A 26096-nucleotide genomic window follows, 5' to 3' on the forward strand; every position below is an offset into this window, starting at 1 on the left:
GGCACTCTGCTTCTGAAAGAATAGAACTAAATACAAAAAAGGATCAGAAACAAATAACAAAGTAAAAAGTATCTTAAAACCATGAGCTTACTCACCACCTCTGGTATGGCACCTTAATACCAGAGATCTTTTAAGTATACAGGGCTTCTCACATGTTCAGCCAACGCTTTAAACAAAGATTAACCAACTATTTAATGCAGTTTAAGATGAGAAAAGCATGGAAAAGGGCCTTTTCCACATAACTGGAGTACCAAACACCAGCCACAGCAGGGACTCACGTGTCAGCATGCCTCTATTTGGAGACATTCCAAGTCCAAACAGGTTCAGAGTCCCATCCCTGTGTTACTGTTTAGTGGAATTGGTGATAAGCACAGGGGAGTTCATGTGAGCGTAGAGGCTGTTTAACATTTAATCGCAGCTGCACTGGATTTGTAATCAGCTTGCTGGAGAAGGTGAGAGCAGTCTTTCCAATCTCAACAATAAGCGCATTGTTTTTCAACATAATAATAATGGGTCCTTTTTTTGTGCCAGACAAAAATGTGTTTGTTGCCATGCAGTGGCACTTCCTCCAAACTGATTTACTTCCTCTCACTTTCAGCAATATTTCGTATGACTTTCAAACAACTTAATGACATTGCTGTGCTTAATTGTTACCTCTCTGGTCCATCACTTACATTCTGATGCATGCTGTTGTGTTATTCTGAACATCCCTCAGTGTTAAAATGCTCCCAGCAAGAAGTTGTTTCATGAAAAGTATGGAGGCAATGCTGGGGGGGGATTGTCATAGATTATTGCTGTTTTTCAAATTGAGAAAATATTTACAGAGCTTATTGTGAATGTACACTCTATGGGTGTAATGACAAGACTATTTACTGAATTTTTCAGGAAATGGCTGCAAAAATAACTTACCAAAGTCATGTCCGGGTGTCTATACTAATAGATTCACAGACTTTGAGGTGCAATACCGTTAAATCCACAAAGGCTCAGGGCTGTTCTGTCAAATTGTTAAGTGCATGAGTGCTCCTTTGCAGTCCACATCTGACTTTTTTGGGGAGGGATTTACCCACAGTTCATAGTGATGTAACGTAAAACATGGTTACCATGGTTTCCCAGGGGAAGCCCAAAATGTTTTTAAGAAATAAATGATACTTCAGCTGTTGTCGTTCTTGAATATGTGGTGAATTGCATAATTATATATGCAACATTTTTTATTCACTCGCAGAAATGTTTCTAAATCACTGCCTGAGATCTGGTGTGTCAAACAACAGACAGATTGTCTCTTCTTTAGACTGAAGTACATGCGTTCTATCAAATACCGTCCCGGATGTTTTCAGCAAGGATTGGTGTTGATTTCAGGCATGACACATTTCCGATTCTCTGTTTCCCTCACTAGTGCTCGGCAATGGTTCGACGTGTGGCAGTGGTTGGAGCAGGCAGTGCTGGTCTTACCTCAATCAAGATCTGTGTTGATGAAGGCCTGGAGCCTGTCTGCTTTGAAAGCAGTGATGACATTGGCGGCCTGTGGAAATTTAAGGTGAGTGGAGGCATCTTTTCAAAGCGTATCCCACATGTTAATCTTTTTACCTGTTCGTGCTGCATGCTGCATTCAGGATAAATTAACAATGATTAACACAACACTATCGATTAAACAGTAAAATCATCTATCAGCTCTATTTTTCCTATTTGTCAACAGGACTCCCCTGAGCCAGAGCGAACCAGCATTTATCGCTCCTTGGTGGTCAACACCTCCAAAGAGATGATGTGTTTCAGTGATTTTCCCATGCCTGCTGATTATCCAAATTACATGCACAACTCCCAGCTGCTGCAGTACTTCAGGCTCTATGCTAAGCACTTTGACTTGCTCAGATACATCCATTTCCAGGTGATTCCAGTTGAATTAGCCAGGAGCAACCATTGTCATCTTCTCTACAACAATTATGTGAAGTGGAAGTTATTAATGTGTGTGTATGTTTGTGTGAATGTGGACACGCATGCGTCAGACCACAGTCAGGAGTGTCACACCAAGGGCGGATTTCTCTCTGTCCGGTCAGTGGGACATAGTGACCGTTAACAGGGATGGAGAGGAAGAGAGGCAGGTCTTTGACGCAGTTCTGGTGTGTTCAGGCCACTACACCCAACCGATCTTACCCCTGTCAGAGTTTCCAGGTCTGTGAACAAATATATCGTTTTTCAGACATTTTACAGAAACTAATAGAGTATTCACATTCACAAGTTCACAGCTATGCACTCTATGCAAGAGACTCTCATTCTCCTTTGATCTGTAGCACCATCTGTATTCCTCCAGGACATGAGACGTTTTCCGGCAGGTGTTTTCACAGCTGGGATTATAAAGATGCAGATGCCTACAGGGGCAAGAGGGTTGTGGTTGTTGGACTTGGCAATTCTGGAGGAGACATTGCAGTAGAGATTAGTAGAGCTGCAGAGAAGGTAAGACACAAGAAGAACAGAACAGCTTTACTGTCCAAGGGACCTAAGACAGATGACTAAAATATATTTATTCATGCATGCATCAGTTGTTATTCTTAAAGGATAAGTTCACCCCAAAATGAAAATCATTCATCATCTCCTCACCCTTTTGTTGCTTGAAAGTCAGGTGTAGTTTCATAGTCCGCAAAACATATCTGGAGCTTCACAGCGCTGTAGCATTCTCTTAAGCATCTGTTTAAGCATCAAAGGTGATGGAGGATGTGTTTTCAAATCTAAAAAAACAACCTGCAAACCATAACAATGGCTCCATACAGCTTGTCCAGCGTCTCCAGAAGCCCCAGTACCAAAACTGATTTGAAAAGAAGCTATTAATGCCCTTTTTTTAAAGCCAAACTCTTCACTGTAGCTGCTAAGCTAAAAGCATTAGCATGCACTGTGGCTGAAGAGCATTGAGGATGAACAGTAAATAACGTTTTCCAGAGTCGTGAATTTAAGCAGAGCAAGCTGTACATTACATTTACATTTTAAAACGTGTCCCCATCTACTTCAGCTGTTTAGGAGAATGCTGCAACATTGTTTTGCTGTGAAGCTCCAGAAATGTTTTGCGGACTATGAAACCTCACCTGACTTTCCATCTGCACGGGTGTGAGTAGATAAGACTGAATTTTGATTTTTGGGTGAACTTATCCTTTAATGTATTTGAATGTAATTTTTATTTAATGAGTTTTAACCTTATTTTCTTACTATACTGGTTTCGCTCTGACAGACCTTTCTCAGCACTCGTCAGGGGGCCTGGGTGGTCAGCAGGATGTCCAATAATGGTCTTCCCTTGGACATGACCTCTATCACCAGGCTCAACAACATCCTCATGAGGCTTCTTCCCAGCAATTTTGTCAACTGGGTAGCAGAGAGATCACTGAACCAAAAATATGACCACAGATTATACGGCCTGCAGCCCAGACACAGGTGACGTAATTTGACCCGGATGACGTCTGTTCTTCTCTGCCTTATGATCCCAGGCCACTGGGGTTTGTGTGATTTTGTCAACCAGCTTCAAACACCATTTTTTTTAAAACTGTGTGTTTCATTTATTATACTACGTGATTCATCTTTAAAGCCCCACTTCATATTGTATAACCACTTAGATAAAAATTGTAGCTTAGTCATCTGTAAATGATTAGTCTGATGTTGGGCAGCATAGTGATAAACACTGTCAACTGTCCCCTATGTTTACAGTATATCAGACTTTCTTCATTGGTTTGCCCAGACTTTCACCATGTAGGTTGCTCCTTTTATACCCTTAATCAAAGCCTTGGCCTCAAAACGTGTGCCCCACTGGTCATGTATCCTCTACTGATTTGTCTCCTTTGGTCAAGTGTGAGGGTCGGGGTTTAACTAAACAATTAAAAAGCCCAAAGTTCGTGCCAACGGGAGAGACAGGAACTAACACTGAGTGTTTCAGTCAAATGAGCATGACATGTCTCCTGAAGTTGAATGGTAATGTCGGCATTTTAACATGCTTACAATGAGAATGCTAACATGCTGATATGTTAAGCGGGAATAATGTTGACCATTTTAACTGTTTGTTGGTATTTCCTGCTGTTATTCTGTCCTGTGATTCATATTGTTTATAAAAGACCAAACTTGTTCTTGTATGATTCAGTTTAATTCAGCGACCGGGTCAATTGGCTATAGTGTCCTTACTTGCAGACAATGTTTGTATTTCAAATGTAATGTTGTGATGTTAATGACTTAATACTTAAAGCATTATTAATGTTTGCTCTTCTGGCTAATACACTGGTGTGAAGAATCTTCGTAGCACAACAGGTTTGGTTGACTGCTATTGTTTCCTGTCCGTCCCAGACTTTTGGACAGGAGGCCTTTGATCAATTGTGACCTGCCTGATCAAATCCTCCAAGGAGCACTGGTGATGAGACCCAATCTGAAAGGCTTCAAGGACTCTGGAGTTGTCTTTGAAGATGGCACCGTAGAGGAAAACATTGACGCTGTGGTCTTCTGTACAGGTTATAAAGCAAACTTCCCATTCCTGCCTCCTGCTCTGTCTGAAGGGCCTGACCAAGAGTTGACTTTGTATAAGTAAGTATATTAGAGGTTGTTAGAGTTTTGTTTAGCTAGGACTGATAACTTTTATTATGAAAAAAGCGTACGTGAAACTCTATAATACAAAATTAGAAACTGAGGCCCTGATTTACTGAGGGTGTAAACTTCATGTAGCACATCTAACTAATGAGTTAGATAAGGAGATAGATGCCTGTCTCAAATATGTTGCTAGAACCTGGACTGTGTCACTTTTTGCAGTCATGTTGTCTTTATGATGTGCAGATGTGAGAGAGGTAACAATCTTCTCCTGTAACTCTTTGCTACAAAGGAAACACACGTTATTCCCAAAATAACAAACTATTCCTTTAATTGTTTTGTTGTAATGACTTTTGATAAAACTTTGACTGATACATTATTACATTCTGTAATTTATTCATAGCTTCAATACAAAAATTACATTACATTTTTAGACATTTTAAAGGCATGCTATGCAGGATGTTCCTTATAAACAATGTCCACACAGTGTCTCGAAGACCTAGGAATGAAGCTAAAAAATCAACTATCTTTAACCTTGAATGGTGTGTTTACAAACAGCAACCAATTGACAAATCCTGCATGTTATGCCTTTTTAAAATAAAGTCTGGTACATAAGGGCTGATACTTCTGAAGGCATGTTAAAATAAATGACGCTGGTAAGAGCATCATGCCTTTGTAGATCTTAATTATGTGAAGCAATATCATGCATCATATTTTTAAAGTATGACCTAACAGTTTGTTTCCTCAAATTTCAGGAGACTGTTTCCTCCTTCTCTATCAAAACCCACACTGGCAGTCATGGGTCTTTTCCAGACAAAAGGACCAATCCAGACAATTATGGAAATGCAGGCACGGTGGGCTGTGAAAGTCTTTTCCGGTAAATAATTGTGAGCTTTACAAGAACTGTAAATTTACAGACACACACATCATTAAGTAGCCGGATGTGTCAGCTGGTGTGTTTTTATCTTTAAGGTCTGAGCCATCTTCCAACTGAGAAGAAAATGCTGGAGGTTATCGAGTGTGATTCAAAGAGAAACAGCAAAAGGTAAACATTATCTTCATACTGATAACCTGTAGATGGTAAAGGAAGATCAATCATGTTCCTCCTGTAGAAAGCAGAATTTTAAAAATATTTTTTGATTAAATTAGATGTACATGTCTTTTTTGTCTTCTCAGCTATCCGTGTCCACGACAGGCTGCTCGCTATGTAGATTACATTTCTTACCTAGATTTCATGGCTGGAGAGGTGAGTTTAGTTCAGCTGTACATCAAACTGTGTTACTCCAGTATGTATAAGACACAAGCGTCATGACAGACTTCCAATCACAGATAGGGGTTCGACCAAACCTTCTGAGGCTACTGCTGCGAGATCCTGTGCTCTGGGTGAAGGTCGCCTTCGGTCCCTGCACTCCTTATCAGTACCGTCTGACCGGGCCTGGACAGTGGGACGGAGCGCGTCAGGCCATCCTCACTCAGTGGGAGCGGGTGACTCAGCCTTTCAGAACCAGAGCCGTACCAGAACCAGAGAGCCGGTCATCTGTCCTCTTCTCTCCATTGCTGCTAGTAATTGGAGGGACTGTGATAACAGCGGTGCTCCTGTCTAAAAATGAGACTGTTTCAGCTCAGATTCTGGAGAGCTGCAAGATTTTCCTCAGGGACTCCTGGTTCACAGGTTAACCACAATGAAATCTGGATGTAGTTTCTACAATATAGGGTCCAAAATGATGTCCACGTGTTGCAATATAGACACTGCAATAGACACTGATTAGAGACCTTTAATATCCAAAAATGAAAAGTCTGAGAATTTTTTAAAGTCATGATCTCTACTTTAGCCCTTTTACTTTGGTGAACAAATACTGTATAAATAATAATGTGGGCTTGTAAAATTTTTAAAGTAGTTTGCACTTTTCTGACAGGTGTGTCAATTTTAAAGGGCAGAGCAACCTGCACACCAACATGCAGCATGTAGAAGGTCCAAAAGTGAGGCAGCGTCCTGAAGCAGGAAAACTTTTAATCAAAATATGTGCTCAGAAATAAAAGCCAAGTCAGTTTTATTCATACGGGTGGGTAGTCTGTCAGTCACAGACTCCAGGATGGAGGATTTTTTCTAAAATAAACACTGCCCCCCAATCTTCTTTCCTCCTGTATTACATAACTCTTAAAATGGTTTAGTGTTCAACCAACATGGCTTGACGATTTAAATCCTTTCCAAAGACTGCATGATCCTCAAACTCCTCCGGTGTGGTGTTGCCAATCCAGTTAAGAAGGAAATTGGCTGCTGCTACTATTTATTCCAAAAAAGCTAAAGTCCTGCTTATTCACTCTGAATATCCTCAAGAACAAGGTCTACCTCTTCTTGGTACTGTAGTCCACTCTGTTGCACATCTGCAGAGAACATCTGAGTTTAATTTGATCACAATCTTCATCTTGATCACCTCAAGAATTTTATTTCTCTCTGCTTCCCTCCTTAGAAATAGATCTGGATTTAAATGGTCCCTTTCTTATAATGGCCCCTCCAGTCATAGCAGGTGCTGTGAGTTAGGATGTTCACTCACTCAGTAACTCTGAAATTAAGTAATTGAGGAACTTGCATAGACATGGTGACAAAAAGATGAAGAATCTCTCGTTAAACAGATTTAGTTACTTTCTGCGTGGGCTGATATTTCATTTTTAGCTAAAGGAAGTATTTTGATGCAGATCTCCGTGCAGTCTGACTGCATTAACATGGAGTGAAGGAGTGCAGAGTGGACTGTAACACAAACTGTAGAAAACAACCTTTTTATAAGGAGCATGCTGTTGTCTTTTTCTTAAACCTACATTATGATTTGGCTTAATCAGACAGGAAATAGCTTTCCTACTGGCTTGATGTGTGTCACTCAGAAAAACCAGACATAGAACATGTACCCAGTATTTTCAAAATAAGAGGAACACCTCATTGTAGGTTGGTTAAATTTGAAGAAAATGCTCCTTAAGAGGTGAATCTGGGAGAGTAAACCACAAACTCCAGAGACAGTGTGAATATGCTGGTAAACAGCACCATCTGGTGGCCTCTTAGTGTTGCTTTAACTCAGAAACCATCAGTGATCACAAGCTTGTGTTTGGCTTTATGTAAGCTGGTGTAAAATCCAGTCTCCAGATGTTTATGCAAATTAACCCATGTTTGTCTTTTATGTGTGTGTGTGTGTGTGTGTGTGTGTGTGTGTGTGTGTGTGTGTGTGTGTGTGTGTGTGTGTGTGTTTGAGAAACCGATCTTTCTTTGTATGGCATTGAATTTATCGAGGTTGCAATAAAAATACATTTGTTTCATTTTGGTATTTCTGTGTGTTTGTTGAACTTTCTTTATTGACCTTAAGTTGACATAAACAGGAAAATAAAATAAAGACAAGTTACCAAGAATATATATTTTGTCTAAATATTATTGACCTCATTTAAGTGAACTTTGTAGTATTGTTGTTAACTGTGCCTAATAGTTTGGATGGTAGGCACCATGTCTTGCAGGCCCTGCACACCCTCAAAGGTGTGTTCAGCCTGTTGTAATGTGCTAATAGATTTACTAAAGGTGTAATTTGTATTGTCCACTTGAGACTTAAGACTTTATCTTGATTAATTCCTATTTTTTAATTTCATATATGCCCTCTTGAATCCCAACTATTCTATTATATTGTTACAGTTTCAATAAAGCTGAACACAAAATGACACTCAGATGAGACATCTAACACATTGGTTTATTCAGGCACGAAAAACACTACATTCATGGTGACTTTATGTAGTCAGTTATATAGTTACATGATGTAAATACACCTGGTAAGCTTAGTTGTCCTTGACCTTAACAATCCACAAAATCTCAACACACTTTCAGTGCTAACGCGATTGGCTATTGGCTATATTACCAGTAGCCTGAATATTTCCTCAGAAAAACAAGTGTTAAGTGTCCATTTTCATTGATTTTGTTTTATAATTTGAACTTGGACCATATGAGACATGGACCCATTGAGTTTTATAGCTAATAGGGGCAGTTACAGGTCAACTGCAGGCTTATTTTTAAGTAAAAAAAAAAACTGAGATAATTCAGTGTGTTCGAACCATAGATCAATGTCAGAAGCTCTTACAGAGCTTATGGAAAAAATCAGCTTATAACCTTTCAAAAGAGTACTCAAAATGGCATTTTTACATACATTTCCAGGAATAAGGAGGTGTCAACATGTCCTCTTTTTGTCTGGCAGTGCAAAGATGCGTGTATGAACAGTGAGCAAGACAGAGCCAGCTGTTGCACAACTTGATAGAGAGGTCATGTTCTCCCCAGCAACACATCAGCAGAAGTCACTCAGCAATCACAAATGTGTGCATGCAGTAAATGAACAACACTTATTTTACTTTTCTTAAAATCTCTCAAGTCCCAGCTCATCATGCCTTTTTGGAAAAATATGAGTATATCCACTCAAAAATTATATTTTTTGGTCAGACAGCAACTCCCATGATCCTACGCTACTTATGTCTTTTGTTTTCACTCGAGAGACCCCTTAGCAGCAGAAATGACATACTGTATGCTTAAATGACACATCATCCATCCCAAAAAGTCACATTTGCTCCTGAGATTGACAGAGCCAATGGGACATTTAAAGGTGACTATTAAATCAGTGTGTCAGTGCCTGGATATGGATTAATCACCAACTATCAACTACAGAGAAATAGTGTGTGCACCTAAATTGACACACACTATGTAGTACTTCCACCCTTGTTTGGGGGTCACATCTGTTACATTGACATCTGTCAAGGTCACATTAAGATTCATTACCAGTTCAGTCACCTTATCATCAAATATGAACCATGGGAACGCTTGGCTGTTAATCCCTTAACAGGAAATTTACAACATTACAACACAAAAGATGTAAGTGCCAGTGCCATCTGATATCACATTAGGGTTAAATAGAAAAAGGTTGTGCTTCAACAATGACTCTTTGTGGAGTGCTGGAATCCAGTGACTAAAGTCCCCCCCAAAACTTGAAAGGGCAGCACATCTCTAATTTCCAAGTCAGTGGGGACAAAATACTTACTTGTTTATTTGGCTCACCTCACAATAGATAACTGTGAATGTGTTCCAGCACAGAGCCTTCTTGGGAATGTTATCTATTGTGATGTGAGCCAAATAAACAAGTGAAATGTGAGTATTTTGTCCTCTGGAAATCTATGTTGCAATGATACAATTTCTAGTTTTTTTGGAATTACAAGCACAACTGTGTGCATGTAGTAAATGAACAACACTTATTTTACTTTTCTTAAAATCTCTCAAGTCCCAGCTCATCATGCCTTTTTGGAAAAATATGAGTATATCCACTCAATTATATTTTTTGGTCAGACAGCAACTCCCATGATCCTACGCTACTTATGTCTTTTGTTTTCACTTGAGAGACCCCTTAGCAGCAGAAATGACATACTGTATGCTTAAATGACACATCATCCATCCCAAAAAGTCACATTTGCTCCTGAGATCGACAGAGCCAATGGGACATTTAAAGGTGACTATTAAATCAGTGTGTCAGTGCCTGGATATGGATTAATCACCAACTATCAACTACAGAGAAATAGTGTGTGCACCTAAATTGACACACACTATGTAGTACTTCCACCCTTGTTTGGGGGTCACATCTGTTACATTGACATCTGTCAAGGTCACATTAAGATTCATTACCAGTTCAGTCACCTTATCATCAAATATGAACCATGGGAACGCTTGGCTGTTAATCCCTTTACGGGAAATTTACAACATTACAACACAAAAGATGTAAGTGCCAGTGCCATCTGCTATCACATTAGGGTTAAATAGAAAAAGGTTGTGCTTCAACAATGACTCTTTGTGGAGTGTTGGACTCCAGTGAACACATTCCCCCCCAAAACTTGAAAGGGCAGCACATCTCTAATTTCCAAGTCAGGGGGGACAAATTACTCACAATAGATAACTGTGAATGTGATCCAGCACAGAGCCTTCTTCGGAACGTTATCTATTGTGATGTGAGCCAAATAAACAAGTGAAATGTGAGTATTTTGTCCTCCCGGACTTGGAAATCTGTGTTGCAATGATACAATTTCTAGTTTTTTGGGAATTTGATCTCACTACCTTCAAGTTGAGGTACCAGACAACATTGCATAGAACTCACATTAAAATGTGCCATATCAAAGGATTTGAACATTTTAGCAAGGCACCTTGTGCTGTATATCCACTATAATCATTCATTCACGTCATGTAGTAGATACAAAACTTTCAAACTCTGATCACTGATCCATGAACCCAGGTACTGATGCACACCAGGAGGTTACAACAGGTCCTCACTGATGGGTAGAGGTTCTTGCATGTGTGTGTTTCTGGCATGGTTTAAGTCACCTTAGCTTGCTGTGGTCATTTGAGTGTACAAACAGTTTTAAATTGTTCTGCGTGTAGTGGTGGTTTTACCCATAAATTACCTACATATTTTGTGACAGTCCCTTTTTTTATGCATGACTCTCCACCTTCCCCTCTGGTAGTGCAGCTTAACCTTATACCATTTATTTCATGTGTTTGTTGATTTCTTATTGATTGGTTTATAAAGTAACTGTACATTTTCATTTCATCCCTCATTTGTGGCCTGTGTTTATATATTATCAGATTCCATGGTTTTCAATTATTTTTTTAAACTTGTTCATAACATCTTTTTGATATAGCAGTCTCTGTTTCCAGTTTGTTCTGGGTCTTGCATATTGAATATCCCTCTGTTACGTATAGATGAGTGAATAGTATACCTTTCTCTGTTCTGGTCATTCATAACGTGGCCTTCAGAATGACCTTCACTTGTAATGCCTGTGCCTATTCCCCTTGATCGCGCTTCAATAAATGTTTCAGTTGAATACATCAAGTCTCCTGAAACGTGTTGCCCACTTCTCAAGAATCCCTTTAACAAATTGGCGTCACAAACAGGATCCCAAGAGACCTACTGGTAAGAGCAAAATTTCTTACATTCTGCTTTTCTGCATCTTTGTTTGACAGGATCATGAAGAACTTGTGTATTTGTTGCATTTCCTGTGAGCATCTAAAGCCTGGGCCAGAGCTCATATCTACTATTCTATTATATTGTTATAGTTTGAATAAAACTGGACACAAGATGACACTCGGGTGAGACATTTATTCACGCAGGAAAAACCTCCACATTCATGGTGACTTTAGGTTGGATATGATGTAAATGCATCCAGTAAGCTTAGCTGTTCTTGACCTTAACAATCAAGAAAATGTATTTCCTCTGAAGTACATTTTGTAAATGGGGTTACATTTGAAGGTCTTATTATATTTTAGGAAAAACAGTTGCCATATTACAAGTTTAAGCATTTAAATACACTAAATAAATATGTAGATACCGTAATACCTCTAGCAAATAATCAGCAGTGCAGACAGCCAGAGACCCCTATAATCATTCCCATAATCAAAACCCAAAGAGGAGTTTATTGAAATAGATTTCTGTGTTTTGTTACGTGTGTTGGAGCTTGTTTAGATCATTTGTGGACGGAGCTTGGACAGAAGGGCGGGGATGGTGGTTGGGTTGCGCACATGGATGTAGTAGATGGAAGCTGCTCCAGCCATGACGGTCAGGCTCAACTTAAACAGGCGGCCGGTGATGGAGGCCTCTTGCTCCTTCAGCTGGAGGAGACAGTAGGGAGAAGGTTATGTTGAAGTTTAGCCAAATGGTCAGTCAGTTTGTCACGTTAAAGTATACATTTAGTATTTCAGAGTTGATAACAGACCTGTCTGGTTTTTAGGGGCTGGTACATGCGGTCAAACTGGGTGAAGATCGCTTTGCGGGCTCCCTCCCACTTCCCTGGTCCCATCAACCGGTACTGGTAAGCCGTGACGGGTCCCCACAGAACCCTCTTAAACAGTGGGTAGTCTGTGAAGAAGAGCCAGAGGAGACTTGGGCGCACCCCAATCACTCCTGCAATGTCATCCATGTAGGAAACAAAGTCCACCTGCAGGGGGGTCAACTTTGATGTAATGAAGCTGTGGAGAGAATAAATCAGACATGGATGTAGGAATCTCACACTAAAGTTAATACAATGGCTCAATAAAATAAAAGGTTAATAAGAACACAAAATACATTTGTCTGCACTCAGACCAGTGTGTTTACTAACTATAAATTCATTGCAGGAAATCATTTTAAATTTGCTTCAACAGGTTTCAAGGTCAGTGGAACATTCAGCAGCTAAAGAGACAGATATTTTCAGGAGCTGATGAGATTAAATTTACTTAAGCAAAAGGAAAATGATATTGGACTTCCAGAAAATGGAACAAAAACAACAATCAGGCAAATGAATAATGAACGTCACCTTTTCTCCATTTCCTTGGTGTCATTCTCAACAGCTTTTATCATTGCCTGGGTTGAAGGTAATTTTTTATGTCCTGAAGAGCAAAAAGACAGATATGAGTACAAGTGTGAAGACTGACGGGTCGTATTAAACTGGACATCCAGCCTCACCTTTGAAGACTCGTGCTACCCAGCGGGCCTGCATCTCAGCCTGAGGCATGATGGCGCCAAGGGCGTGGATGAAACCCACGACAGCCAGAGTGGGATGCTCCATGTTGGGAGGAAAAACGTGCTTGTACAGACCAATACGGTGTCCAACCTTGTACATAGCATTGCTTGGGAAGAATGGAAAATCGTAGTTGTAACCTGTGGCGAACACAATCGTATCAACCTGTAAGAGGGAAAAGATACGTGGGAGATTAATGTATATCGTGTTTGAAATAACGAAATATTCTTGAGGGTATCCTTGGGAACAATGCCTCGGACCTTCTCCACAACGCTGCCATCTTCAAACACCACGGTGGAGCCACGGATCTCCTTCACATTTGGTTTGAGAATGACCGACCCAGACAGAATCCTGAGAGGCAGATCGTCGTTGATCACTGGGATCTGACTGAAGAGTCTAACGAGGCAGCAGAAGAAATAAGAGCAGAAAACAAAGAGGTTAAAGGGATAGGTGGTGAAAACAGTGAAAGCAAGACAGTTGACTTTACATTTTAAGCTTGAATACATGCAGGTGTAGTGGATTGAATGAGGGAATATGAGAAAAACTAAATTCTTTCATTCAACATTGTCATGCTTTAATCTAAATGCTCTCTGTGTCGATGTCGGGGTGTGTGCAGGTACACACAGACCCAATGACCTCTGACCTCAAGGATAAAGTATGTCAGGAAAGACAAGGGACAGCACTAAGAGACCCAGCCTTGTCCCACCAACCATCGCGGAATAATAACTTTATTTGCTCCTCAGAATAGACAGCACCAAATGTGATGGCCCATCCTCCATCCTTCTGGCACCAGCCTCTGTAAAGTCGGCCATCTCTGTTTCTTTCCTTCTATTGAACATAAGTGTCTGAAATGGTCAGAACTATCTACTAATATGTGTAAACATATATCTTATGTTTAAGAACAGGTAATCATTCAGAAGGGAGATGATAACTTTGCTTTAAAAATCTGCTAATTTACAGGATACCACGTTGCTATCAAATTAGATTTGGTAATAACTTTTAACACCATTTTACAGGATAAGAAAATGCAAGTATCACATGAGCATATTTGATATTACCAGTACAATAATTTAGTTTTCATTTGAATTATGTTATATTGAATTATTTTAGATGTGCTCCACTGCTATATATACGTAATTTCTAGCTACACAAGAACATGAAGAACATATTTGTCAAGCTGTATTATTCGAGTAACTAATATTACTAATTTACTAAGTGCTCTTACTGGTTGATACGGTTGTAATTTGGAGGAAAGAAGATATGAGGTCTGTTGATTGTCTTCCATAGTTGGGTCGTCATGTACTTTTTTTGGAGCTTTGAGCACCACAAGCCAAGTGCCATCTAGTTCCATTATAATTGAGAGAAGGAAGACATCTCTACAGTGATCTTAAAAACATGCCAACTCACACCAGAACAATCTAGATGGATAAATAGTTGTACAGGTGAGAGGAAAAATATACATATTTGATTTGGGGGTAAACTATCCCTTTAAGACATAAAGATAAAGACAGAGGGAGAGTGACTTGCACTCCAATTTCCAACATCAAATGCACTTTAATTAATTATGTCAATTGTAAAGCTTAAATGTGATTGAGGGGTCAGCACCTACCTGTGTTTGGGTTTGAGGGCATACATGGTGTGGTCGTACATGGCGTTGAGTTTCTTCTCACCAATCCAGTTGAGGATGTTGATTGGCAACAGCTGAAACAAGATGTGGACGAAGCGCGTGTTGTACTTCATGTCCACTGGCAGGCCGTTGTCAGACACCTGACGGATGACCCAGGCACCACGACGAGTGCTCATATACACCTATAGAAGGAGATCAAGAGAAAGCCATCACTATGCATGAATTATCTTTAATCTATGTCCTATATTAAAGGACATAGAGCAAACGACTAGAGCGATCAGACAAGACTTCCCAACCTGCTCTCCCACTCTGCTGCTCTCCACAGCGATGTCACCTCCTGAGTTACCGATGCCGATGACCACCACTTTCTTCCCCTGCATGTCCTCAGGCCCCTTGTAGTCCCAGCTGTGGAGGTATTTCCCTTCAAATGTCTCAATTCCTGCAACACAGCAGAACAGTGTCTTCAGACTTTGTGTTACTAAAATAAGGTGATCATTTAATGTCACTATCCAGCTTAAAATGTAAAAGTCAGACTTGTTTGAATGCAAACCTGTGTAACATTTACATTAAATGTGTCTGTACCTGGGAAGTCTTTGAGCGGCAGGTTAGGGTAGGTGTAGTGACCAGAGCAGCAGATTACTGCATCAAAGACATGCCTCTCCTCCTGTCCATCTCTGTTCTCAGTCACCACTTCCCATTGACCAGTGCGAGAAAAGTCTGGTCTCTGTCTGACACTCTTCACTGAGGTCTAAAATACATAATACAGTAGATTAGTTTGTAGATATTGTTTTAAACTGCTGTGAATGAACGACATGCTTCTTTTTGTTCACATGGATTTTGTTACCTGGAAGCGAATGTGTTGCAGCAGTTTAAAGTGTTCTGCATACATCCTGAAATATGTCAGGATTTTAGAGTGATGCATGTAGTTGGGATAATCGGCAGGGATGGGGAAGTCACTGTAGCACATCATCTCTTTGGAGATGTTGATGGTGAGCGAACGGTAGATACTGGCCCTGTTGGGCTCTGACACTTCCTGCAAAAAGATGTTTCAAATGGCAGAAAACAGGAGAAAATAAACAGATTGACAAAAATAGCATGGTGCATAAAAACTAAATGGTTGCACTCTTTCTGGGGCGATGACCTGCCTTGAACTTCCACAGTCCGCCCATGTCATCGCTGCTTTCAAAACAGGTTGGCACCATGCCCTCATCCAGACAGGCCTTGATGCTGGACAGACCAGAGGGGCCTGCCCCGATCACTGCTACTTTGTGCACCATGATGGAGCTGCACGAAGGAAAAAGACAAAAAAAATATATTTTTATGTCATCATTGTTATCAGATTTAAGTATATAACTTTCAGTCCCAAGAAACAGAAACACGCCCAGGGCATACACTGTCTTGCTCTAGCTAAAGGCATCTGGTTGAGTAATGTTTGCTGAAACATGCACTTTGGGCTATATTGAGAGTTTGTGCCAAGAGGTGGACACAAACAAGTGCGCATTCGAAGAGGTAGGTTAGTCTTATTCAAAATACTTCAGTGAGGCTTTTACCCACTGTCGAATAATAACACTGTCTGTCATGAAACTTTCACAGCAAAGGTGATCATGCACGTCTATGAGAGCACTGAAACTTTGACTTATTGATAACACACTGCTGGGAACTTTTTGTTTTACAACTTTAGTGATTAGTGTTGTGATAGTATCAGTGCAAAATTTGGAAACCATCCTACACATCGACAGTTAACCATTCACAAACTATCTCACACTATCACTTCTCTGACAACCGTCTTGGATATTCTTGTTTTATTCAGTCATGTTGCAGTTTATTCATTTGCACATAAATGGGGTATACCACACATCTCACTATAATATTCCCAACAATATGCTCATGCTCACGCAGGTGCATTAAAACTGCCTCAACAGTGAAGTACGTAGATGGTTTGGCTCTGGTAGCTCTCTGACCAAAGGTTCAGTCTTTAAACACATGTGGACTATGTTGCTGAAGCTGAGCTATTTCTGTTGCAAACTTAGATTCAGTGACAAAAATAGATTCTGTGCGGTGTCTACCAAGCTCTGGTTATATTATCCTTCAACATTGTGTCCCGGTTTGGTCTCTTGTCTGTGAGAAATAGAGCCAAATTCTTCAGAGGAATCAACCATGAAACCAAAATCACAGGCTGCACACCAGCTTTCAGAATATAATGCAAAATTAATAAATAGACTGGCGCACAACATCCATGATGATGCATCCCATCCATTCTTTCCCCTTTCTGAGCTAATGCCTGTGGAGGGAAGTTGTTAAAAAAAAAAAAAAAAAAAATCATGTATCCCAAATGCCACAGCACAGCTCAACAGCAGCTAAAGAAGAACAGAGTACTGCACTCAGTACTGCCTTTTTTTTTTTTTTTTTTTTTTTTTAACTTTTTGACTCTTGTTTTTACACAGCAATTTCTTTTTTAATGCATGACATTTTATTCCATGTAATATTTGTTATTTCAATGTAGATTTGAGCCGTCACCAGTAAAAAAAACCAATTCATATCTTAATCTTGAATTGGAAATGCACCAGAACTACAAGAGTATCAACTCTTCTTACCTTGATCCTTGCGTGTTGGTTTTTGTGCATGAGACGTGGGACGAGCACCACCAGAGGACAGACTTTTATACTGTGGCATTCACTGAAGAGATGCATTCCTGTCTTTTTTTTCTCTATCCCTCCCCCCCAAAAAGGCAGTTAAAGTATAATTGTATTTACTCAGATGCAATGGGTTTGACTGTGACTAAAGTTCAATTTGTGTCCTCAGAGTTTAATCAAGCGGCTGCAGAGTGCTGATGAGTAATCGAGTAACAATGATTGCACATGTAACCTTAAAATGAGACGTGTCTGTTAGACATGACGTGAGACGTGTCAGATTTGTTCCCCATTTAATTAAAAATCATTACAATCAAATCATTCAGATGGAACACATTCAAATCCACTGAACATGACACAGTGTAATCACATGACCATACAGGCATAAGTATATACATTGAGAATAAGGTCTATACAGGAAACACACAATATAATTTATAGTATTCAGCAGGCAAAACTCAGTGCAGTGACATATGTTGGAGCTGGCTTCATGTTTGACAATGTGCAAGAACACGTGGCATTCGCTGACAACCTCTGAGAACTGAACAAAAACATTTTTTTTTTAAAATGCATCTTTCTTTATGGTGGTGTTTCTCAACCTGGAAGTAAACAGGTGACCGTGTGGAATGTGCAAAATCTGTAATCATTGTGATAAACATCTGCATCTTAGGCTTCTGCATGATCTCAATTACAACAAGTAAAAGACAAAAATCTATCATAGAAATTATTTTGGTCACAGAGTTCCCAGTCCAGCATATTTAGATTTGCGACAGAAGGGTAATGGAATCAAAAATGATGGAAGCTACTACCTCACTCACGGTCGTCTTATTGATCACACCGGAATGATCATTGGGCAATTATTGCAAAGAGAGAGCGCACAACATGAAAGAGTCTACAATGGTGCACAGTGTACCTGGGACCAGTCTGTTAAATGATACTGGTTCATACCAGATTTCTTGGATCTGCTTTGGACCAAGTGGCACTGGATGTGGCCTACATCCAGCGGCTCACCGTCAGTAAAAACTACTAAGACACAAAAACTAAACATTCTTTCTGTCAAAAAGAAATGGTTCAACAGTAGCTGATACATCATACATTTACACAGAAATCATATGTCCACATATCTGATTATAAATTCTAATTAACTGACAAATTAAAACAGACCAAAAGACACAGATTTTTTTAGGATGCACCAGTAGATTAACAAGTTTTGTTTTTATCTGGCAGTGCCAACAACAAATGTGTGTACCTGTGTGAATGAAGTTATTGAATGGGTTCAGTACAAAAACACATGCACAACACTTCCTTTACCTTTCAATTTAACATTTTTTGTTTTACAGAATTTAAGATAGGAAAATGCCTGTCAGCTTCTACTTAGCTTGAACTGAAAAAAGGCTAATGACGTGAAAGCAGGCAAATAATCCTCTGATTTCATGGTTTGTTTTAAAATAAGCAAAATTATTGCTTAATGACACATCACCCACCTCCAAAAAGTGACATTTGCTCTTCAGATTTGGCACAGGTGTGTGACAACCAACACTTGTAAGGGCATAAATCAGTTAACCAGAACTTTTCGCATCCTGTGTCCCTGAATGACTTACGTGCGAGTCGACTGCTTCCGTGACAGCGCTAATGTCAGACACCCATCTGTGTTGTGACATCTAGAACACTGGCGTCATTTAAAGTTCAATATTAATGTGGGATCTCAGCTTAGCATGACCCCAATCAGTGGGCCAGTGCGTGGAAACAGATTAACAATCAACCATGCCGCATTGAGCAATAGTACGTTCATCTAAATTGACCCCAAGACACATGTACTTGTATGTATACCTAAACAAACAAGGTCACGCTTGTGACTAAACATTAAGATTGTCAACAAGTGGACATGTTGCTGTTGATTATTTTACAGATTATTGCCTTTGTGAATCTTTAACTTAGAATTAGTGTGAATTTAAAACACTATGAAAACACAACCAAAGGTTTGAGTCACAAGAACGTTTTCCTACCATAATTTGATATAGAAAGTGCTACTTGATCACATTAGAGTTGTTAGTTTAGGGCTGTCTTTATATTATCATACATTTTCACAAAGCTCTTTCCAAGTTGAGATACGAGTGTGTGTGGCAGGTAGTAAGTTACCCAACTTTGCCTTCAAACTCTGATCAGCGATCCATGAACCATGGCAGAGCACCAAGCCATTACAACACAAACACAGGCACGCACGCACTCACCCTGGCTTGGTGCCAGTATAAAACTGCACGTTGCCACGGTGATAATTGGAAATGACGTCCGTAGTGACTTATTCTGCTGCAATTTTTTTGAAATGTTTATTAATGAATAAACCTAGTATATCTTTGTGAGAGTAGAACCCAGATTGCAAAAAAGTTGGGACACTGTGTAAAACAGAATGTAATTATTTGCTCATCCCTTTTCACATATACTCAACTGACACTACAAAGACAGCATTTTACCTCTTCAACTTCATTGATTTTTGTAAATATATGCTTATTCTGAATTTGATGCCAGCAACTAAAGACTGGGAAAGTCATGGAATGTTTCAAGACACCTGTCTGAAACATTTCACAGGTACACGGTTGATTTTTATAGGTGATGGTATCTTGATTGGTGAAAGAGGCACCCACGAAAGGCTCAGTCGTTCACAAGCAAGGATGTGGCGAGGCTCATGAGACACATGATTGTGTAAAGGATATTACTATATGAGCTCAAGAACACTTAATAAAGTCAGAAAACAAATGATTGCCTTCTGGTTTTATATACTTTTTACACAGTGTCTAAACTCTCATCAGGGTTGGAGTATTACTTCAGAGCTTGCAAACATAGTCGGACAAAAATGTTTAAAACAGTACAATGCCGGTGTCTTTAGGAATATGTTCACAGTGCAGAATTTTAGCAAGCTGTCATTTTATGAGAATGACTGCAGATGATAGAAAACCAAGTTTTTAAATTGGGTGCATTCTGATATTGTTACCACAATGAAGTCGATGTTAATCTAAATGTTAACATTTAGTGAATGGGGTCGTGACGGCAACTTATATTATCAGCCAGTGCGCAAGTATGAAGTTGTCGTGTACCTGAATACATTTCAGGTGTTTAAACATGCGTCCATCCTCTGAGCTGCAGTAGAGCTCAGCCACGCCTTGTTCCATACTTAATAGATAATTTGTAGATTAGTGGCAAGCTGCCCAGAAACTCTTCAAAAGTGGGAATAGTGCAAGTGCAACTCTTAACTGTCGCTGATGTGATTCTGTTGCCAGACAATGGGCCATGAACCGGTCAATAACACCACAGCTGATAATATTCTATTATGTAAACAAAAACTGTTTGGTCTGATTATAGAGGTGCTGTTGTCTGTGACTATGATTCCTCTTTTTGCCCTTTTAAATAAAGTTTTTGTTTAACTTCTAACAGGAAGTGAAAGTGACTGAAAAGACCTGTCCATGTACTGTGTTTGACAATTTTAAATCAGTGAAACAGTGAATCTGTGACTCCTTTACCATCAATAGAACCAAACAGTTACTGTTCTGCAGTTTAGCAGGTTATTTTAGTGAATGTACAGTATGGTCCGTTACCTCAAAATGTAAAGATATAGTATCTACCACTCAACTACTGGCTATGACTCAAGCCAGTTCAATATGCAGCTTCCCTTCCTCTTATTGACACATGTAATAAAAGTATTGTACAGTATGAAAGTCTTAGGCCTCATTACACTATTTGAAAGTGTTGGTGCCTAGAGAAGAGGATTCTGCACACTTCTTCAAACTTTGAATAAATTGTGTTGGAAAACATTTCAATCCTTAGACCTACCGATCAGTCAAATATCCGTTTTCCTATATAAGGTAAAACACAGTTTTACAATTAAAAAGTAATTTGGTATTGAATACTGCAGTGCTACTCGACACTGTCACAGCCTAAACAAAGAATTTCATAAGGGTTTGTTAGTAGAACAGCTTAGGTTACAGTCCCATTTGAATCAAAGTCAGATCCTCAAGAGTAGCAAAGCTAAGGCTTTGAAATATACTCCCTTGTCAGCAAAAGTAGTTAGCAGTAGTTTTAATAATTTGTGTTGAAAAAAAGTGTTAAGACTTAAAAGGGAGTTGACTTCATGATTCAGGACCGTGCGGGGAGTCAAATGGCTTCAGGAGATAATCTGGAACAATTTGTTCTCATTAAAAATCCTGTTCTTTTTTGGTAGGGTCACTGTAACCCTAACGCAAGGGCTGATAGCGGGCTTTTGAACTTGAATGTCAGATAACAGCAGAACAAAACTGTGTTTGAGCTCTCTTCTCTAGTCAAAAAGGCATTTTCTCCTATATATCACTCTAAAAGACAAAAGGTGTGCAGACGCTCTTACAGTCAAGATTTAAACCACCATGTGTCCTCTTCCTTCAGTCTGTCATATTAAACGAACTGTCCCAGCAGCCCTTGCAGGGTTTGAGGTGAGAGCCACAGCATCTCCACCAAGTTATACTGGCAGTAGCCCATCCAGAACCCGAACATCACGTCAGTCACGTTGTGTCTGCCCAGCAGCACTCGGCTCAGCCCCACCAGGCCGGCCCACAGCAGGACGAGGACCCTCAGCGGGGCAGCCAGCACGAGGTGAGCCAGCAGGAAGCGCCCACACATGGCGGCACGGGTGGCGTGGCCTGAAGGGAAGGAGTAGCGGTCCACGGAAAAGGTGGCAAACATGTCCATGCGGTTGTGCGCAGGCCGACGCCGGCGCACCACAGCCTTAACAATGGTAACCAGGACCAGGTCCAACAGCAGGCCTGGAGGGGATGAAGGGGGAGATGAGTTATACTATTTGTAATGTAACCACATTAACGCAGAGGCCAATGGCAAAAGGACATGAGACAATTGACCATTGGGATGATACACGAACATCAGATTGAACAAATATGTAATAAGTAATTTGTGGTGATACCCGCACACAACCACAGGAGTAAATGGTATATGAGCCTGCATGTCCTCTGGTGCAGTACATTTACACAGCCTGATGCTTTCTGTGGTATTTATAAGCATGATGAGCCTGCCTATACATACAGAGTGCATTATCCTGACCAGAATGGGTCAGAGAGGAGTACACATCCAGCTGACTGATTAGGTTAAAGATCTGAAAAAAAAGTTTTGCTTTGGTACCATCTGGTGGTTGTATCAAGACTTTAACTAAAGCAGACACCAATGCATGCCATTACTCATGTATCGCTCTGGGCAAATGTTCATTGGTCTGTTTCAGTGACTATGTTTACATGCCCACTAGTTTTCCACTATTTTTCAAAATACGACAATATTCCAAATGTGATAAAGGCTCAAGCAGACAGCATATACCAAATAGGGCCTTATTCTGAATGCAGCATTTTCTAATGAAGACATCTGGCACATGCTGATAATATTCAGGTTTTAGGAGCATTCTTTGGACTTTGGATTATTTGGATGCATACGGCCCGTGCTTCTCAATTGGCCTCTTGTCTGTGTATGGTCTGCTCTGTGTCCGCTGTCTAGCCGACAGCTGGAGTTGAAGTAAAGACGCACGCAAAGAAGAAAAGCCCATATAACTGGTCAGGAGGAGAAACACATCGACTTTAAAACATCATGTAAGATGACTGTATGTCTGCAGCTTTTATTTAAAAACAGTGTACCACAAGACTTTTATGTTGTGTCACTGCATTGCTCTTATTTAAGATTTTTTATAAACAGTTCCTTCCAGAGCTGCACTGCTGAAAAATGTATGCCCCAGTCAGGTGGCACTGAGCCATCGCTGCCGAGAGTTCAATGAAAGGATTGGAGCAAAATGAATATGCAACAGTACATTTTGTTAATTATTGATGGTAACTACTCGATAGTCAAATAACTGCTGTTGTATCTAGAGTAGGAAACTGTTGTCCTTTTGATTTTAGTATTTTGTTCATGTCAGATCTCTGAAGAAACAGTGACTTCCTTTTTCCAGACTTTCTTAATATGATCTGGTTTACATGCAAAAACACACCATTAAATACCTCTTAGCATCGGTTTTCTGGTGCTTACAGCAGGCCTATCTTCATGCAGATCGAAACTGTCTCTGCAGAGGACCAGAGGCTGTCGCTAACTGACATCAGACATTCAGGGGGCTTAACTGGTAAATATGAGATGAACACTAACTCAGGATTGGTGGCAAAGTTAAGTCTTGATCCAATACTATTATCCTTCAAAGTACCCTTGGAGCAATCCTCCCTACTGCAGCCGTACCTCCTGGAAACGATGCGGTGAGATCTCTCCATGAAAGCCATTATTGTACATTAACACACTGTTTAATGCCTTTTATAGTACAGCTGTTCCATCTCATCAGCGGTCATAAAAAAGGCACTGAAGTCAATCCTTCAATACAATCACGATTTGATAACACAGACCACATATTGCTGTGTCAATACTTCAGTTCCTGACGTCACATGAGAACAACAACAAATCCTCACATCTGAGAAGCTGATACAATGTGGCTGTTTATCAATAACCAATAGATTTATCAACCATAGGAGCTCTCATCAATGACCACTTAATTAACTTATAGTTACAGTGCTGCCACGCAGTCTGTCAACAAAGCACAGACAGAGCCAGAAAAGCTTCTCTAGCCTGAGAAACATGCACCTATAGAGACAGACCTGCCTCCACCTGCCTAATAATTAATGACCTGCCACCTGTCTCTTCAGTTATCCTACAGCAAAGAGGAGAAAAACATTCATTCACCAACACACAGGAACGAGTGAGAAAAACATAAATGTAGTATACACAGCTGCTATTGTGGGCTCGTGTTACAGGGCAAGGCAAACAACCAGACGCACAGACCCTCTTCCTCTTATCATGAGGCAATTCTTGATGTACAAACTGGAGACTCTGGTGCTCTGATGGCTTTCAGTGATAAAAGTTAAAAGCCTATTGGCATGTCCAATTAACTAATGCAATCCAAATTACGGCTGCATTACCGCTCGTAAATCAGACCAAAGTCTAAAAGCAGGCTTTTGTTATAATTGCAGACCTGTGTGAGCTTCAGTACAAGTCCATCAAAGCTGAATCTGTCTCACTACTCCTCTTCAGTGTCGGATTGTCTGAATGAGGAAAAGATCGGGGTAAACATCCGGTGAATAAAGCATGGTGTGCAGAAGACTTGTATGATGCTGCACTACACCTTGCTTTAAAAAATATTGAAACCAAGCTTATCCTTTCATCATCATCATCTATATTTCATTCATGTGGCTTCACCAAGTGTCAGTCAGACAGACTCAGGGTGGCGTAGAGCATGCTGCAGCAGCCAGCTGGACTCCATCCTCTGAAGTCAAAGCACACAACACAGGTGGTGCTTCATTCAACATTTCACACAGCATAACAATAGGCAACATTTCACCAAGTCACACACATTCACCTGTTTGCCAAGTATGGAAAGAGATGTAGGAGACAACATATGTTAAAATTAGAGCTGAGGAGTGAAGGCAGGGAAGGATTAAGGCCAGAATGAACAACAGATCTACAGGTGAGAACCTGCCAGCACTGATGGAGGAAAAGTAAAATAGGTCAGAGACATAATAACATAAATAGTCATGGGAGGTGGGACCACCTGTGAGATCTGACACAGAGGAGCTGCGCATGCCAGATGAGAACGCAGGAGGCGGAGGAGGAGGCGGAGGAGGAGGAGGAGGGGGCCGTGACACAAATACTGCACAGGCTCAGTGGTACCCACAGACATGTCTGCAGGGGTTAAGTAAAGATTTCAGTGAAAAGACAAATAGCAGAGTGTTTTACCCATGAGAAGGTTGAGCATGACTTCTTGTCCTGCAGCACTGTCACTCTTATAGAGACAGTAGGCGGTACCGGCCAGCCAGGGGATGCCATGTCCCGATATCTCTATCAGTTTCATCAAGGGGCGCACGCTGCCCCAGGACGAGTCCTCGCAGGCGCACACCCCCAGCCGCTTGGACAGCCACAGGTCGATGGCGAGCAGGGAGCTGAGCGCTACGCGGATGAAGGACGGGTTGAGCCGTATACCGTCCTCCTCTGACAGCTGACCGCTCGCCGAGCCCGTGGACGAGCTGGAGCCCCGGCGCCGAGTGGGGCTCTCCGAGGCTCGGAGGCGGGCGGTGGTGGGGTCGGAGCCCTGCCGCTGGAGCAGGTGCGGCGGCGGGGACCGGTTCAGCGGCTTCGTCAGTGACATGAAGTCGTAGCGGCCGTTGGAGCTGCCGAACACCGGGCTTCCTCCGCTTCGACCGGGGTTTTTAGCTTTAGGAGAGGGCATGTTGTCTGTTTATCTACCAACGTGGACAGATGTCTGTGGTGTGGTTGAACCGCAGTGGTAGTTTATCTGCAGTGCTGTGCGGTCCGTCGCTTCTTCAGTTCATCTGTTGTACGTTTCACGATTCTTCTCACGTCCAGTAGCCCAGAGCCGAATCGCCATCTTTGTTGTTCTCTTCGCAAAGCAACCTGGGAAACTGTGTTTTTTCTAGGAACATACACGTGACTGTTATTATCTGCGTTTATTCGGATAAGTTGCGATAACAGAGCATCGCATTGGCCGTAAACTAAGATACAAGACAGAAATGTAGGCGTTTACTCGGATAGGCTGTGTTTGACTGGTTTATATCTTGTGTAGCGTGAATTGTACCTTGGTGAAAGTGTCTCTTTGATCGGTGTAATAATTCTCTTGTCAGCCAACACCCATCTTTCTCTTACTGAGCCCCACTTGGTCTACCTAAAAATGCAAA

At 40.8% G+C, this 26096-nt stretch overlaps 3 protein-coding genes across 3 annotated transcripts; 1 reads left to right on the forward strand and 2 right to left on the reverse strand.

Annotated features, from left to right (window-relative positions):
- Nucleotides 1–402: 402 nt before the first annotated feature.
- On the forward strand, nucleotides 403–7779 carry LOC311258890 (dimethylaniline monooxygenase [N-oxide-forming] 2-like). Its single transcript, XM_084355570.1, has 11 exons — nucleotides 403–452; nucleotides 1394–1534; nucleotides 1694–1882; nucleotides 2001–2166; nucleotides 2306–2448; nucleotides 3215–3414; nucleotides 4312–4545; nucleotides 5301–5422; nucleotides 5518–5590; nucleotides 5722–5791; nucleotides 5875–7779. The coding sequence occupies exons 2-11, from the start codon at nucleotides 1403–1405 to the stop codon at nucleotides 6220–6222; spliced, it is 1677 nt and encodes a 558-aa protein (XP_084211696.1). The 5' UTR covers nucleotides 403–452; nucleotides 1394–1402; the 3' UTR covers nucleotides 6223–7779.
- Nucleotides 7780–11679: 3900 nt separating this feature from the next.
- On the reverse strand, nucleotides 11680–17397 carry LOC311258887 (flavin-containing monooxygenase 5-like). Its single transcript, XM_084355562.1, has 11 exons — nucleotides 17317–17397; nucleotides 15864–16006; nucleotides 15567–15751; nucleotides 15305–15470; nucleotides 15019–15161; nucleotides 14705–14904; nucleotides 13356–13491; nucleotides 13041–13260; nucleotides 12892–12964; nucleotides 12313–12565; nucleotides 11680–12208 (listed from the first exon to the last, which is right to left on the reverse strand). The coding sequence occupies exons 2-11, from the start codon at nucleotides 15997–15999 to the stop codon at nucleotides 12059–12061; spliced, it is 1662 nt and encodes a 553-aa protein (XP_084211688.1). The 5' UTR covers nucleotides 16000–16006; nucleotides 17317–17397; the 3' UTR covers nucleotides 11680–12058.
- A 231-nt stretch (nucleotides 17398–17628) lies between these two features.
- On the reverse strand, nucleotides 17629–26029 carry plpp6 (phospholipid phosphatase 6). Its single transcript, XM_084354294.1, has 2 exons — nucleotides 25141–26029; nucleotides 17629–22139 (listed from the first exon to the last, which is right to left on the reverse strand). Exons 1-2 carry the CDS (start codon nucleotides 25628–25630, stop codon nucleotides 21772–21774), a joined length of 858 nt encoding a protein of 285 aa, XP_084210420.1. The 5' UTR covers nucleotides 25631–26029; the 3' UTR covers nucleotides 17629–21771.
- Between the last annotated feature and the right edge of the window lie 67 nt (nucleotides 26030–26096).

This window comes from Pagrus pagrus (genome assembly GCF_965226575.1).
Source record: "Pagrus pagrus genome assembly, chromosome: 6".
Lineage (NCBI taxonomy): Eukaryota > Metazoa > Chordata > Actinopteri > Spariformes > Sparidae > Pagrus > Pagrus pagrus.